Source organism: Trachypithecus francoisi, unplaced genomic scaffold, assembly GCF_009764315.1.
Source record: "Trachypithecus francoisi isolate TF-2019V2 unplaced genomic scaffold, Tfra_2.0 Contig01579, whole genome shotgun sequence".
NCBI lineage: Eukaryota > Metazoa > Chordata > Mammalia > Primates > Cercopithecidae > Trachypithecus > Trachypithecus francoisi.
Window position 1 is genome coordinate 8943585 of NW_022681442.1, and position 15153 is coordinate 8958737.

The 15153-nt window shown below is 44.5% G+C and overlaps 1 protein-coding gene across 1 annotated transcript; it reads right to left on the minus strand.

Moving 5' to 3' along the window:
- Window positions 1–4703: 4703 nt before the first annotated feature.
- ARMS2 (age-related maculopathy susceptibility 2) lies at window positions 4704–9208 on the minus strand. The gene is given in 4 exon segments (XM_033188299.1): window positions 4704–4715; window positions 4717–4877; window positions 4880–5050; window positions 9148–9208. Coding segments are annotated over 4 exon segments (405 nt in total).
- Window positions 9209–15153: the final 5945 nt, after the last annotated feature.

Here is a 15153-nt window from a genome sequence, read left to right on the forward strand (position 1 = left end):
GAGGGAGTTTCTAAGCTCTTTCCCTGTCGGGGAATTAAGTAGCTGGGGGTCCCACTGAGTCTCCACAACCCTCTCACCCATTCTCCACCCTTTCCCCACCCCTTCCCCACCACACATACACTCTGCTCCCCCAGTACTGAATAACTTGCATTTTCTGGAACATACCTTTCTGCTTATGGTCTCCGTGCCTTTGCCCACATCACCCCTCTTCCTGAAACACCCCTCCCCCCTCCAGCGTGGGCTAATGTGACCTAGAGAAGCAAGTAGGAACCCTGTCATCGGGAGACTTGGGTTCAAATCCCGCTTCTGGTCCTTAAGTCTGTGACTCTGGGCCTTTAATAACTGGAGGAGTTTCATTAGGAAAATGGCAGTGACTGCATGTCTCCCTGGAGTGACTGATGTGCCACCCACAAGCTTCTATTTGGTCAGTGCTGGGTCCCATCGTCCCATCTAGCATGCTCCTCTTCCATCCTCATTCCCCCACTTAGTGCCATTTCCTCTGCCTCCCACCCTCTGTGCTGCTGTTCCTCCCCTCATCACCTCCTCCCCAGGGCAGAGGCCCCATCTTCTTCACCCCTGAATGCCCCAGTGCCAGCACCGTGCTTTGGCAAGTTATTCAGCACTGGGGGAGTAGAGTGTATGTGTGGTGGGGGAGGGGATGGAGAATGGGCAAGAGGGTGATGGAGATTCGGGGGGACCCCCAGCTACTTAAAATTCCTGAGGACATGTTGGCTGAACTGGACCCACCCCTTGATGGTTCACAGCCTAGAAGAGGCATTTGTAACCATGGTAACCAGTAAGTGCAAGCCATGGGGCCACGTGGCTGTTCTAGAGAAGGAAGAGAGCACTACCCTGAGAGCCATGCTGGTGGCTTCACCAGGAAGGGAGTCAGCAGGGGGAGGACTGGGGGATCAAGCGGTCCCTAAGAAGCAGAATTTGCAATACCCAAGGTTTTAGAAAGAGCAACCTGGCAGGACCACTGCACAATGAGATCACAGGATCATCTCCCAGCTGTTAGTGCAGCTCACTCCACCTGCCCTGACCCAAGCACGGGTCGTGAAGAAGACAAGCAGCTCTACAGAGGGGCCTCAAGAAATTCTTTGAAACAGAGAGATCAAAGTCTTGCTGGAAGGGTTGTGGGCACCCTGGACTGTCCACATGGGAGGCTGTTGGTGTGTGCGCCTATGTGTGTCCATCGGTGGGCACACGAAGAAGGAAATGGTAAGCCCATTGAAACCAGGCCTCGTGGACCCATCGCTGACCTCCCGTTAGTCCTAACGTCCTCATATCTGGAGGTAATGCTTTCAACCTGCAAGCATTGCTCTTTCTCTCTTTTAGATTCTTCCCCGTCTGCTGCCATTTATAAAGACGTTTTCTTAAAAGAAGCATTTTTCTTTTGATACATCATGAAAACTCATTTCTCACTCACCAGGCCTTGGCACGGTATTCTAGAGAGGATTTTTCCAGAGAAAAGGGGGCAGTTTTGAAGCCAAACAGGCGAGTTCCCCAACATCCTCTCTGCAGCCCTCATTTGCAGCATTGAAGCTTCAGTTTTGAACAGGGCCAAGTCTATTCATGAATAATGAACAATGAAACACCACAGCTGCCAGAGCCTTAATCAGGAAACGAGGCTTCTGAATAGGAATGGAGCAGCCATGTTTGTGCTGCCCAGGAGGAGGAGGATTTCCCACTTTGGGCCTCTGTTCTCCCAAATGTACAAAGGACCCAGAATGCTCAGGGGCTCACATTGCCTTTCCTAAGTCACAAGATCTAAGATCTAAGGAGCTGTATTAAAAATTTTGGCTCCTCCTATAAGCTTATCCTATCACTCTACTGCTCATTCATTTCTAGGAGCTCTCCATGCCAGTAGAATGAAGTCCAAGTTTCTTACCCTGACTTCCAATGTCCCCCAGGCCCCTCAAGCCAGGTTGTCCTCTAGATCCAGGGTGATATAATCCATTCCTACTCATCCATTCTCCCGTAGCAACAGAACCCTGGCTGGGGCCATGCCAGCAAGTAAAGGATGACTTCTCAGCTGGTTTTGCCCCCAGTCCTCTGAGTGCCAGGCCCACTCCCATCCCCTCTGGTCACCCCAGCATCAGAAATCATAACCTCCTTTAACAGAAGGTACACCCTGATGACAAACCCACATCAGTTCAGTTAGGTTCAGCTCAGGAAAAATTTCCTGAGCCCCTGCTACAGAGTAGACACTGCTAGACACTGTAAAGCAGTGTCAAATGATCAAGCGCCTGTCCTCAAGAAGTTCCAAGTCTAGACTTTTCTGCAATGATGGAAATAATCTCTATCTGTGCTGTCCAAGAGGGTAGCCACTAACTACGTGACTGCCGAGCATTTGAAATGCAGCAAGTACAAGGATGATCTGAATTTTTATTTAATTTTAATTAATGTCTATCACACAGGAGAGAGAGGAGGGTAAGAAAACAAAGGCAGGATGACAGGAGGGAATGCAGTGACAGAGAGGAATCCAGATGTTAGGAGGAGATTGGGCTGCATCTCAAGGGTTGAGAAAGATTTTACCAGCTGCATAGAGCAGAAGATGCATCCAGTTGGTGATGACGTGATGAGTTCGCCCAGGTGGGGAAATTCCAAGTTGTGCAGTGTGGCCGCAGGCAGGAAGAGAGTCCTTTGGACAGTCCAGGCAGCTGGAGGGAAGGGGACCGGTCTATGTTGTGAGGGACTTCCTCTGTCCTCCTAAGGATTTTTGGCTTCACATTGATGCTGATGAGAAGCTCCAGTTGGCTTTTAAGGAGATATGCTTTGGCAGAATCACCTTGCTGCAGTGTGGATGATAGATTGAAAAAAAAAATAGATTTAATAATATGCATTTTTAAATGTAGACACATGACTATATTTTAGGTTGAGGAGCACTTTAAATTAAATTGAAGATGCAGTTAATGTAACTCAATCGGTTAAAAAGTAAAGACATCCCATTCGTTTTGTAACAATTAAATTATTTCTGTATGATCTCTTTAATATAGACCCCTCCTTCAAAAATAGGACAAAGGTGAGGGAGTTCAAAATATTTTTGAGAACTTTTTTTTTTTTTTGAGACAGAGTCTCACTCTGTTGCCCAGGCTGGGGTGCAGTGGTACGATCTCGGCTCACTGCAACCTCCACCTCCCAGGTTCTAGCAATTCGCCTGCCTCAGCCTCCCAAGTAGCTGGAATTACAGGCACCTGCTACCATGCCTGGCTAATTTCTGTATTTTTAGTAGAGATGGGGTTTCACCATGTTGGCCAGGTTGGTCTCCAACTCCCGACCACAAGTGATTTGCCCACCTTGGCCTCCCAAAGTGCTGGTATACAGCCGTGAGCCACCATGCCTGGCCTATTTTTTAGAATTTCTGAAGCACTTTAGAATTACAGTACCAGCATTTCTTTTTTTCTTTTTTCTGGTTTTTTAGATAGGGCAGCCTCTCGAGCCAGAGTAGGCTCAGAGGCTCCAGTACTAGCATTTCTAATATCAAATCAAAACATTCATGTCTATTAGTTAAATAAGGATACTTAAAAGCCAACCCCAGGCCTGCTGCTGCCCAGTTTGTTTTTAAGCCTTTAAATTCTACGTATTTAAGATCTATAATTCAGATCTTTTATTAATTTAGGCAAACCCTTCCCCTAAATCAGTTGCATGAGACCAGCAGTCCATCTTTGCATTAATTGACTCCTTCCAACATATTTGCTTTAGCAAATTAAAAGCATGGCATGTGATCAAATTTTTCACTCTCCATGGTAAAGTATCAGACAGATACGATTCAAACAGAGCCCCAGGCAGCTACCAAAAGGTCTTGAATGACAGCTTGTCAATTTTCTGTCATTCAGGAGCAGCTTGAAAAGCTGAGCGCCCTCACATTTAGAACTTGCTGCCATTTAGGCAAAATGGTTTCACATTGAATCAAGGACATTATGAGCCAGAATTTTAAATCTGCTTATAAAAAAAAAAATTAAGAGACGGAAGGGGCTCAACCTTTGAGTTCTTTCATTTGTCTAATTATATAGTACTACAGCAAGCACAAAGCGCCACAGTTCGTAAGCATTAGAAAGCATTTACTAAGCTTATTTGGCCACATGGTCTCTAAGGTGCTTGATGTCCAAGTTTTAAACCAACGTGACCTAGAAGGCCCAGATTCTTTCTCTACAAACTTGCATGGTTGTTTTCTTACACATACAGCCAAGGCATTTTTTCAATCCAGAAATGAGCAGGAAAAATGAGCGTTGGAAAGTAGTGAGAATATTGAAAAAATGGTACAGCTTTCTAAATGACTCCTATAACAACCCAGACAAGAAGCAGGCTGAGGTTTCCACCTCCTTCAGTAAACCCTAAAGCCAGTTCACCTACTCGAGGGGCCACTCGGATGGCCTTCTATGGGCTTTGGGTTTCTGTCACCCCATCACTTTCTCAGACCCACTGTGTCTTCTTGTTCCTTTTTCTGGCTTGTAGCAGGTGCACTGGAAATATTGACTGATATTCCCAACTCTCCAGCTATTCAACCAGAGGAGGGTTGAATTGACCCTGGGCCCTGCCTCGGCCTCCCTGTGGCCAGTGGTGCTCAAACCTGAGCATGCATCAGAAGCACCTGAAGCCTGGTTAAAATGCAAGCTGCAGGGCGCCACTCCAGAATTTCTGATTTAATAGATCTGGGGTAAGGCCTGATCATCTGCGTTTCTTACCAGTGTGAGGTGGTGCTAAGGCTGCTGGTCTGAGTACAGAGGAGGTTCCGGCAAGAGAGAAGAAGGCTGGTAAGTAGAGCTCAGTGTGGATTTTAGCAGCTGGGATCTTGGAGTGTGATAAAGACAGTTTGCTCCTCTGCCTGTCACTGGCTCCTTCTCCACCAACTCCAGTGTCCAGCACAGACTCTCACGGGTGGAAATGAAGGACACAGGAACCACCGAGGAGGACACACTTGCCATCTCAGGCCCTCCTTTCCCCTCTGCCTCAGTTACCGTCGGTCCTGGGTGTAGGTGCAGCACGTAGAGTACAGGGACATGACGTGGTGACAAAGGTGCTATCCCCTTGCCAAGCCAGCTGCCATCTCACTCAGCCAGGAGCACTGTCTTTTCCCGTCACACAAAAATGCCCCCAGGAGTCAGGCGCCCTGATAACTCCACCTTAAATTGTTGGGTGGTCTCAGGGAGGGTCCACCCCTCAGTCCTGCTCTGCCAGAGGAGGCAACAGAGGTCCCTAGTATCCACTGAAATCATCTGTGAAGCTTTAAAAAAAATGCTGAGACCCAGGGATTTGGAAAAAACAAACAAACTTGATTATAGATCATGGTATTGAATCAATGTTGATTTTCCAATTTTGATCGTGTTACTGTGGTATGAGAACATTTTTTTTTTCAAGAAAAACACACTGAAATATTTAGAAGTAAAGGAAGCCTGCAACTTAAATGTTTTAAATGTTTCACATGCTTTAAATGTTTCCAGGAACTAGAATGATGTAGCAAGGGTGGTAAGCATTCGGGAAATCTGGGTTAAGGGTAAATGAGAGTTTTTTTTGGGGGGGGGGAGTTGTTTTTTGTTTTTTACTATTTTTCAACTTTTCTCTAAACCTAAAATTATTTCAAAAGAAAAAACTTTTTTTTTTTTTTTTGAGATGGAGTCTCATTCTGTTGTCCAGGCTGGAGTGCAGTGGTAGGACCACAGCTCACTGTGGCCTCAACCTCCCCAGGCTCAGGTGATCCTCCCACCTCAGCCACCCGAATAGCTGGGACTACAGCCACAGATGTGCACCACCACACCCAGCTATTTTTTATATTTTTCATAGAGACCAGGTTTTGCCATGTTGCCAGGCTGGTATTGAACTCCTGAGCTCAAGCCATCTGCCTGCAAAAGTGCTAGGGTTACAAGCATAAGCCACCACACCCAGGCCCCCCCACCTTTTTTTTTTCTGAGACAGGGTCTCACTTTGTCACCCAGGCTGGAGTCCAGTGGCATGATCATGGCTCACTGCAGCCTCATAATCCTGGGCTCAGGTGATCCTCCCACCTCAGCCTTCCAAGGAGCTGGGACCACAGGTGTGCAGCACCACACCTGGCTAATTTACTTTTTTTTTTTTTTTTTTTACAGATGGGGTCTTGCTAAATTGCCCAGGCAGGTCTTGAAGTCCTGGGCTCAAGTGATCCTCCTGCCTCAGCCTCCCAAAGTGTTAGGATTACATATGTGAACCACTACTCCCAGCCAAACACTTTTTTAAAGGAAAAAAAAAAGCCAGTCACCGTGGCTCACGGCTGTAATCCCACCACTTTGGGAAGCCGAGGTGGGCAGATCACGAGTTCAGGAGATCGAGACCATCATGGCTAACATGGTGAAAACCTGGCTCTACTAAAGATACAAAAATTAGCTGGGCATGGTAGTGTGGGCCTGTAATCCCAGCTACTCGGGAGGCTGAGGCAGGAGAATAGCTTGAACCAGGGAGTCGGAGGTTGCAGTGAGCCGAGATTGCGCCACTGCACTCCATCCAGCCTGGTGACCGAGAAAAACTCTGTCTCAAAAAAATCAAAAATAAAAGGAAAAAAGAACTACTCCAGATCAACTGAATTAAAAACTCTAAGCGCACAAATAAGCACGTAAGAAGATGCTGAGCATCTTTAGTCATCAGCAAATCAACAAATCAAAACCACACTGAGATACTACTTCATAGGCACTAGGGTAGCCAGAATCAAAAAGTCAGATGATAACAAGTATCGGCAAGGATGTGGAGAAATCAGAATCCTCATGCACTGCTACTGGGAATGGAAAATGGTACAGCTGCTGGCCAGGCGCGGTGGCTCAAGCCTGTAATCCCAGCACTTTGGGAGGCCGAGACGGGCGGATCACGAGGTCAGGAGATCGAGACCATCCTGGCTAACACGGTGAAACCCCGTCTCTACTAAAATACAAAAAACGAGCCGGGCGCAGTGACGGGCGCCTGTAGTCCCAGCTACTCGGGAGGCTGAGGCAGGAGAATGGCGTGAACCCAGGAGGCGGAGCTTGCAGTGAGCTGAGATCCAGCCACTGCACTCCAGCCTGGGTGATAGAGCGAGACTCCGTCTCAAAAAAAAAAAATGGTACAGCTGCTTTGGAAAACAGTCTGGCAGTTCTTCCAACAGAGTCAACGTATGACCCAGCATTTCCATTCCTAGGTAGCTACCCAAGAGAAAGGAAAACATATGTCCACACAGAAACTGGAACACACATGTTCACAGCAGCACTATTCATAACAGCCCAAAGGTAGAAACAACCCAAATGTCCATCAACTGATAACAGATAAATCATGGCATATCCATAAAATGAAATACAATTTAGCCATAAAAAAGAATAAAATACCCACTACGACATGGTGAACCCTGAAAGCATGGTGCTAAATGAAAGAAGCCAGAAACAAAAGACAACATATTATATGATTTCATTCATAAGAAATGTGTATAACAGGAAAATCTACAGAGACAGAAAATAGATTCCTGCTTGCTTAGGGCTAGAAGAGTGGGCAGAGGCTGGGCACAGTGGCTCATGCCTGTAATCCCAGCACTTTGGGAGGATGAAGCAGGAGGATTGCTTGAGGCCAGGACTTTGAAACCAGCCTAGGCAACATAACAAAAACCCACTCCTACAAAAAATAATAATAATAAAAGGTTTTTTTTTAGTTTAGTGACTGTGCACACTTGTTTTCCCAGCTACTCAAGGGGCTGAGGTGGGAGGATTGCTTGATCCCAGGAGTTTAAGGCTGAAGTAAGCCATGATCCTGCCACTGCACCGGACTGGGTGACAAAGCGAGACTCAGTCTCTTAAAAATTTTTAAAATAGTTGGCCAGGTACGGTGGCTCACACCTGTAATCCCAGCACTTTGGGAGGCCGAGGCGGGCAGATCACTTGAGGTCAGGAGTTCCAGATCAGCCTAGCCAACATGGTGAAACCCTGTCTCTACTAAAAATACAAAAATTCGCAGGGCGTGGTGGTGTGTGCCTGTAATGCCAGCTACACAGGAGGCTGAGGTAGGAGAATCACTTAAACCCAGGAGGCGGAGGTTGCAGTGAATCAAGACTGAGCCACTGAACTCCAGCCTGGGTGACAGAGCCAGACTCCATCTCAAAAAAAAAAAAAAGAAAGAAAAAATAAATTTAATAGAAAATAAAAAGAATAGCTAAAGAGTATGGGGTTTCTTTTTGAGATAAGAAAAATGTTTTAAAATTGACTGTGTTGGCTGGACTTGGTGGCTCAGGCCTGTAATTCCAGCACTTTGGGAGGCCAAACCAGGCAGATCACTTGAGGAGTTTGAGACCAGCCTGGCCAACATGGCGACACTCCATCTCTACCAAAAATACAAAAAGTAGCTGGGCATCATGGCACACACCTGTAATCCAAGCTACTGGAGGGGCTGAGGCAGGAGAATCGCTTGAACCAGGGAGGCAGAGGTTACAGTGAACCAAAATCATGCCATTGCACTCCAGCCTGGGTGACTCCATCTCAAAAAAAAAAAAAAAAAAAAATTGACAGTGTTGATGCTTGTCCTTATCCATGAATATACTAAAAACCACTGAAATGTATACTTTAAATGGGTAGATTGTATTTTATTTGAATTGTATCGCAATAAAGCTATTTTAAAAAACTCAGGGGGAGGGGGCAGGGACTGAGCATCCTTAGTGTCTCTAATTTTAAGAACTCCCCGGAACTCCAATGAGCAGCAGGGCTGAGAACCACACACAGGTCATTTCTGTGTACTGACACTATGTGGATCCACGTTTAAGTCGCCCAGTTAGTCTAGAGCCAGAGCAATGTCCTTAGAGATGTGAAATTCAGCAGCACCAGGTATTTTATTTGTCTAACTCATAACCCTTATTTATTCAGCCAATCCATGTCCAGGTGGACCACCACATTGTCTTCCTCAGTCAGGCTTGGAGTTGCCTAGCGCTGGAGCCTGCCTTGCCCGCTGTGCCCAGACAGCACCCGCCACGTAGCAGGCACTAGTCTCATGTTGCTTGTATTAAACAGATGCTTGCAGCAGAAGGTATAGCAGTGAAGTAATGCATTTTTATCTTAACTTTCATTTACTTTCTTCCCTGAAAATTGATTCCATACTTGATGTGACTTTCAGCTGTCAGCTGTCTGCACTCCCAGACAGGGTGATGGCCTGGCACCAAAGGAGCATTACCCTGATGAATCATGGTCGAGGTACTTTTCCACTGGGCCAGCCGCCACAGCCCCTTCTCCATCCTTCGGAGAGCTCTGTCACCTCGCCTTGTAGACACTTGTGTGTCTCCCACTGGCCTCCACTTCTTGTGGGCAGTTTCTGGATGCCCAGGCCTAATCCAGTGCTGCCACTCAGTTAATTCTTTCTTCCTTTAAAGGGAACAATTACCTCCTTGAGGAATGAGGCCTGAAAGCTAAGTCTCTGCTATTGCATCCGCCTTCTTCTCACGAAGACCTGCAGCTTGAAAGGAGGGGAGGGAGAACTAGCCCTAAGCTTCAGGAAGACCAAGCCCAGCCACTGTGATGATTCCAAGGAAATTCAGGAAATCCTTGCTAATGGCCAAACTTCCCGGGTTTGAGATGCAAAAGGAAATCAGATCCCAGGGTAATGCTTTTACACTAAGCAAGAAGTTGCAGGATATAAAGCTGTGCAGACCGTTGCTCCTGATTAAGAAAGTGATTCTGAGACTCCAGCCTGGAAGGAACTGGACCCCAGTGTTAACTGTGGTTAATTCTGGGTGGAGGGGTGATGGGTGATAATTTCTCCTTTTTCTTTTCTGTACTAACCATTAATATTGCGGAGGGATGGGCAGTTAAAAATCAAAGGAAGAAAACAAAGAAAGCCAAATCCTTTTCCATCTGTGCCGTTCAAGCTACTACCTGGACATACTCTCCCTGAATCTGGGGCTCCTCTCTCAGCTCCACCTAACATGGCCCAGCTCCTTCCTGGGGTCACTCCGTGTTCCTCAAGCACTTCAAACTCATCCTCTCCTGCCTCTGAGCTCAGTGTATGGGCCTCTCTCCTTCCTTTATAAGCTCCATCCGTGACTGCCTTCTGTGGGTCAGCCACATAGCTGAGCGAGGACCACATGCTCCACACCGAAGGATACAAGAAGCTTGTTCCAAATCTATGTGGGTTTTTTTGATATTTTAAGAGAGCGGATGCTTTCCCACGCTGTCTAATTCCCTGTTACATGTATACATCTCTTTTAAAAGATCCTTCAAGTCCTTTTAGTGTCTGGACACAGCTTATTCCCTCCCTTTCTTTTTTCCCAATCTCACCTGCCCCAGTCCTCCTGGTCGGTGCTTCTGTTTCCTGCACAAGGACACAGTCTTGCAAACATGATGATCCCTGAAAGCATGTTGGAAATGAAAGAAGCCAGGTACAAAAGACAACATACTATATGATTTCATTCACAAGAAATCTGTGTAACAGGAAAATCTACAGAGACAGAAAATAAATCTGTAGTTGTTTAGGGCTGGGAGAGTGGAGTGAGGCCTCTCTAGAGAGATGGCAATGCCCAGGATTCCTTTGAAGACATTGTTTAGCTATCACAGCATGGTCGGACAATAGTGAGGACAGTCTGGCACTGGTATACAGATGAACAAATAGATTCATGCAGTAGAAGAAGCCAAACCAGACTCCAGCCTACCTCCAGTCACCTGATTTAACAAAGTCAAAGTCACAGATCAGTAGGGAAAGGATGGTCTTTTCAGTAAATGATACTGTATCAATTGACTCACATAGAGAACAAAATGAACTTTGGTCCCATACACGCACAAGTCATAAAAGTTCATTCAAAGTGGACCATAGACCTACATTTGAAAACAAAATCAATGCAGGGTCCAGGAGAAAGGGTCCAGGCGGGAGAATATTTTTATGACCTTGGGCTAAGCATGAGATTCATAAACAGGACACAAAACCACCAACCAGCAAAAAAAAAGGAAAGAGAAATACAACAATTAAAATGAAGAATTTATGTTTATCAAAAACAAAAAGGGGAACCATCGACTGGGAGAACATAGTTACAATACTTGCATCCAACCAAGAATTTATATTCAGGTTAGAAGACCCAAAAACAAAAAGGCAAGCAATCCACTAAGAACGAATTCTGGGCAGAAGACTTCACAAAAGATCTACAAATGACCAATGACATCAGGTAAACATGGATTAAAACAACAAGGAGACACACCCACAAGATCCGTGACAATTTTGAAAATGAAACCCTGAAGCGGGCAGAATTCTAAGATCGCATCCCAGATTCCCACTCTTGGTGTCCGTGCCCTGCACAGTCCACTTGAGTAGGGGCAAGACTTGTGGATACGATGGATGTCTCTTCTGTGATCAGGTTACATCATATACCAAAGATGGAGGGATTTTGTGATTAAGTCTCTAATCAGTTTACCTTCAAGTTCATCAAAAGCAAGAGTAGCCTAGGTTGGCCTGGCCTACTCAGGTCAGCCCTTTAAAAGAGAGCTCAAGCCTGCCCTGAGCTGGGAGAGATTTTCCTGCTAGCCTTGAAGAAACAAGCAGCTGTGAGTTCTGCAGCTTCACAGAAATGAATTTGGCCAACAGTCGTGTGAGCTCCATTAGAAATACACCCTAAGGCCGGGCGCGGTGGCTCAAGCCTGTAATCCCAGCACTTTGGGAGGCCGAGGCGGGCGGATCACGAGGTCAGGAGATCGAGACCATCCTGGCTAACAGGGTGAAACCCCGTCTCTACTAAAAAATACAAAAAACTAGCCGGGTGACGTGGCGGGCGCCTGTAGTCCCAGCTACTCGGGAGGCTGAGGCAGGAGAATGGCCTAAACCCAGGAGGCGGAGCTTGCAGTGAGCTGAGATCCGGCCACTGCACTCCAGCCCGGGCGGCAGAGCGAGACTCCATCTCAAAAAAAAAAAAAAAAAAGAAATACACCCTAAGTTCCCTCAACCTCTCCCACCCCCCACAGCACCTATTTACTGGTATCTGCACGTGATAGCAGGGCAGGAACTAGACTCTCAGCCCCCTGAGGACAGACCTTGTCTGTCAGTGCATTTCACTGTCTGTCCCAGCACGTTGCACAAAGCCTGGCATATATCAAGAACATGGCATATTTTTATTGAGACGGACTCCTTAAAGCTGGAATCTAAAACCAATGGCCCCTAAATTCAGCAAAATAGGTTAATGTGACACCTCTGCTTTTATTACCCATTTCCACAGATGGAAGGGTTGGTTGTCTGTGGCTATCTCAAGTGAAATGCAGAATTAGTGAATAAAATTTTCGTCTGAATTTAAAGAAAATCTTAATAAGATTTTCTTATTGCAATTTTGTTGGTACCACTATGGAGTACATTACACTATTCAAATAATCATTGCCCTCCCTATAGAAGAATTATATTAGGTTAAACCAAATACAATTGAGATACTCAATCACTTTTGACTTCATAAAATGCCAATCTCATATGGTTCAACCTAATTCTTCCCTGCCCCTTTGATGTCCAACTTGATCATGCTATTTTCTCTGGCCAATAAAATGTGATCTTTAGTGGCACGTGTTACTTCTTAACAAAGTCTTAGTGATTGCATGTTGGCCAGCATGCCTTTTCTCTCTGCCATGACCACCAGAAATTTTCCAGATAGAGGCTTTTCAACTTGCTTGGGTCTCAGAGTGAAATGACAAAGAGCAGAGCCATAGCCGGTCCACCTGGACATACAGCACCACTGAGCAATAAACCTGTGTGGATATAAGCCTCTGAGATTTTCACTGCTGTGGCATAACCCAGCATATTCTATCAATACATTCTCTTTTACGTTGCCTTGCAATAGAGGTACATTGTTTGTGTCTGCCTCACTTATATCCCAGAGTCCAGCAAAATCTCTTGTCCATAAGAAGCCCTTGAAAAATATTGATTAAATTTAATTAAGCACAGTGCTTTTTTTCTTCTGGGAAAAGAACTGACTGAACACAACCAAAGACATTTTGTGGCATTTATTAATGCCTGTTCTACCTTTAAGCCTAAGGACAAGAACCACCCGTGAGCCAGGCTGTATTATGTCAGCAAAACTCCCAGAACAATTAAGCCTCCTTTAAAACTGGCATGGAGCTGTTTCCAGAATCAGCATGAAATCCAGTACTCAGCATGCCTGTGCTAGCTCCTCCTCTGGGGGCCCTCCTGTCACTCTGAGCAAGGCAGTAGGAAGTGGGAGGTGGAAGTTAGGACCAGATCATGTTAGGCCTTCATAGACCAGGAGACATAAAGCAATGATAACCTATCAGTGAAAACTGTCAGAGGTTTTCATGCAGGGGAATGACCACCTGAAATTTTAAAGGTTGTGACGGCTTACTGGCTAGAGAATAGATTAGAGAGAGACAGGAGTAGAAACAGCGATGGAATATAAATTTTCTCAGAAATCATAAATTACCAATTTGACAAAAGAAAAAATCTTAAGTAAACCAGTATCTATGGTGAAAAAGAAATATTTGTAAACACAAACAAACAAAAATCACTTCTGGAAAAATTCTTGAGGCTAAATGGTTTCATGGTTGAATTCTTTGAAACTTCACATAAACAGATTTTACATTCTTTCAACTGATATTGACCAGGGGGAAAAATGAAAAACTTCCCAATTCATTTTGTAAAGCAAGCACATCCCAATACTAAAATTTATCAAAAATTGGGAAGAAAAAGCTAAAAGGATCATTTATTGCAGATGATATCACTGTATTACTGAAAACACAAGAGAATCAACTAAAAAAACACTAATAATTAAATATGGTGACTAGTATAAAAAATTAATTTATACAAGCATTAGTTTCCCTATAGACCAGCAATAAACAGATAAAAAGTAATAAAAAAAATTTTATAGAACCAAAAATATAGCCAGAAAAAGTAAATAAAAATATAAATAAATATTAACATTTTAAAAAAATCAATGTAACTACCTAGGAATTTACTTAACAAGACAAATACAGGAGTTACATGAATACAATTACTGAAGGATTCAAATAAAGACTTGGCTAAATGGAATGACATACCATAATATTCCTAGATGGGAAAAACATTATGTAACTGGAATTTTCCAACTCCTTCATCTGCAGATACAGAAACCTCACCAGCTCATAGGCCCCTCCTACATGACAGCAGGACCTTGGCGCTACCTTATAGTTTCCGGGGTTATTTCTGACAGTCCCCAGAGTATTCCACATCACACAAGCACAGGAATCCTCTGCCCTTCCTTTGCAGTGGTTCAAGTCAGCTGTTGGCAAACCCTCTAGGGGCAAGCTCACCGTGCCCCCAGTGCCAGTGGTTCATGGGAGAGGGTACGGCTTCCTCCCCAGGGTACTGCTGGACTCCCTCCTCCCATGTCCCCAATTCAGAAAACACTTGAAGTGGTGGTATGCTGGCAAATATTTAACAACCAGTTCTCTAGAAAAAAAAAAAGAAAAAGTTTATTATAAATTTTACTGATACAAGGGAGATGTAGCATATTATTCACAAATAATAAGAGTCTCTAAAGCCAGTGTGTGCCATGATTTTCTACAGCCTGCCATATAAAAATGGTTTTTACAGTTTTGAATGATTGCAAAAAAATCAAAAGAATAGTATTGCACGACACATGAAAATTATATGAAATTTAAATTTCAGTATCCACAAATAAAGTTAGTACAAAAACCCAGGCTCACTCATGCATTTAGGTATTTTCTATGCTTTTGCTCTGTAAGAGCAGAATTAGTCATTGTGACAGATACTGTGTGGCCTATAAAGCCTAAAACACTATCTGGTCCTTTACACAAAAATTTGCCAGCCCCTCCTCTAGACAATCAGGAAAACAATCAATCCAGTCCTAATTTGTAGCATTTGCCAATTTCCATGGTGTAAATACTCCCACTGTGCCAGTGTCAAGCTTGCCATCACTGAATGTGGAATTAGGAAGCATGCACAGTAGCGTATCATTACATAGTATTTCCACCATACAGACAACAACAGACATAAATAAGCATAGATTGTAGTAAGGTGTAGTAAAATGACTAACGAATGATGAATTTTGAATATTCATTACCTTTGTTCCTCACATAACTCATTTAATTGTATAAGTTTAATTTTTAATAATGGTTCTGTTTAACAACCAGCTTGGAAAAATCTTGAAAATTTAGCATTTGGGTCTCAGGAGCCAGCCCCTGCACACCACTGATTTGGAGTGACCAA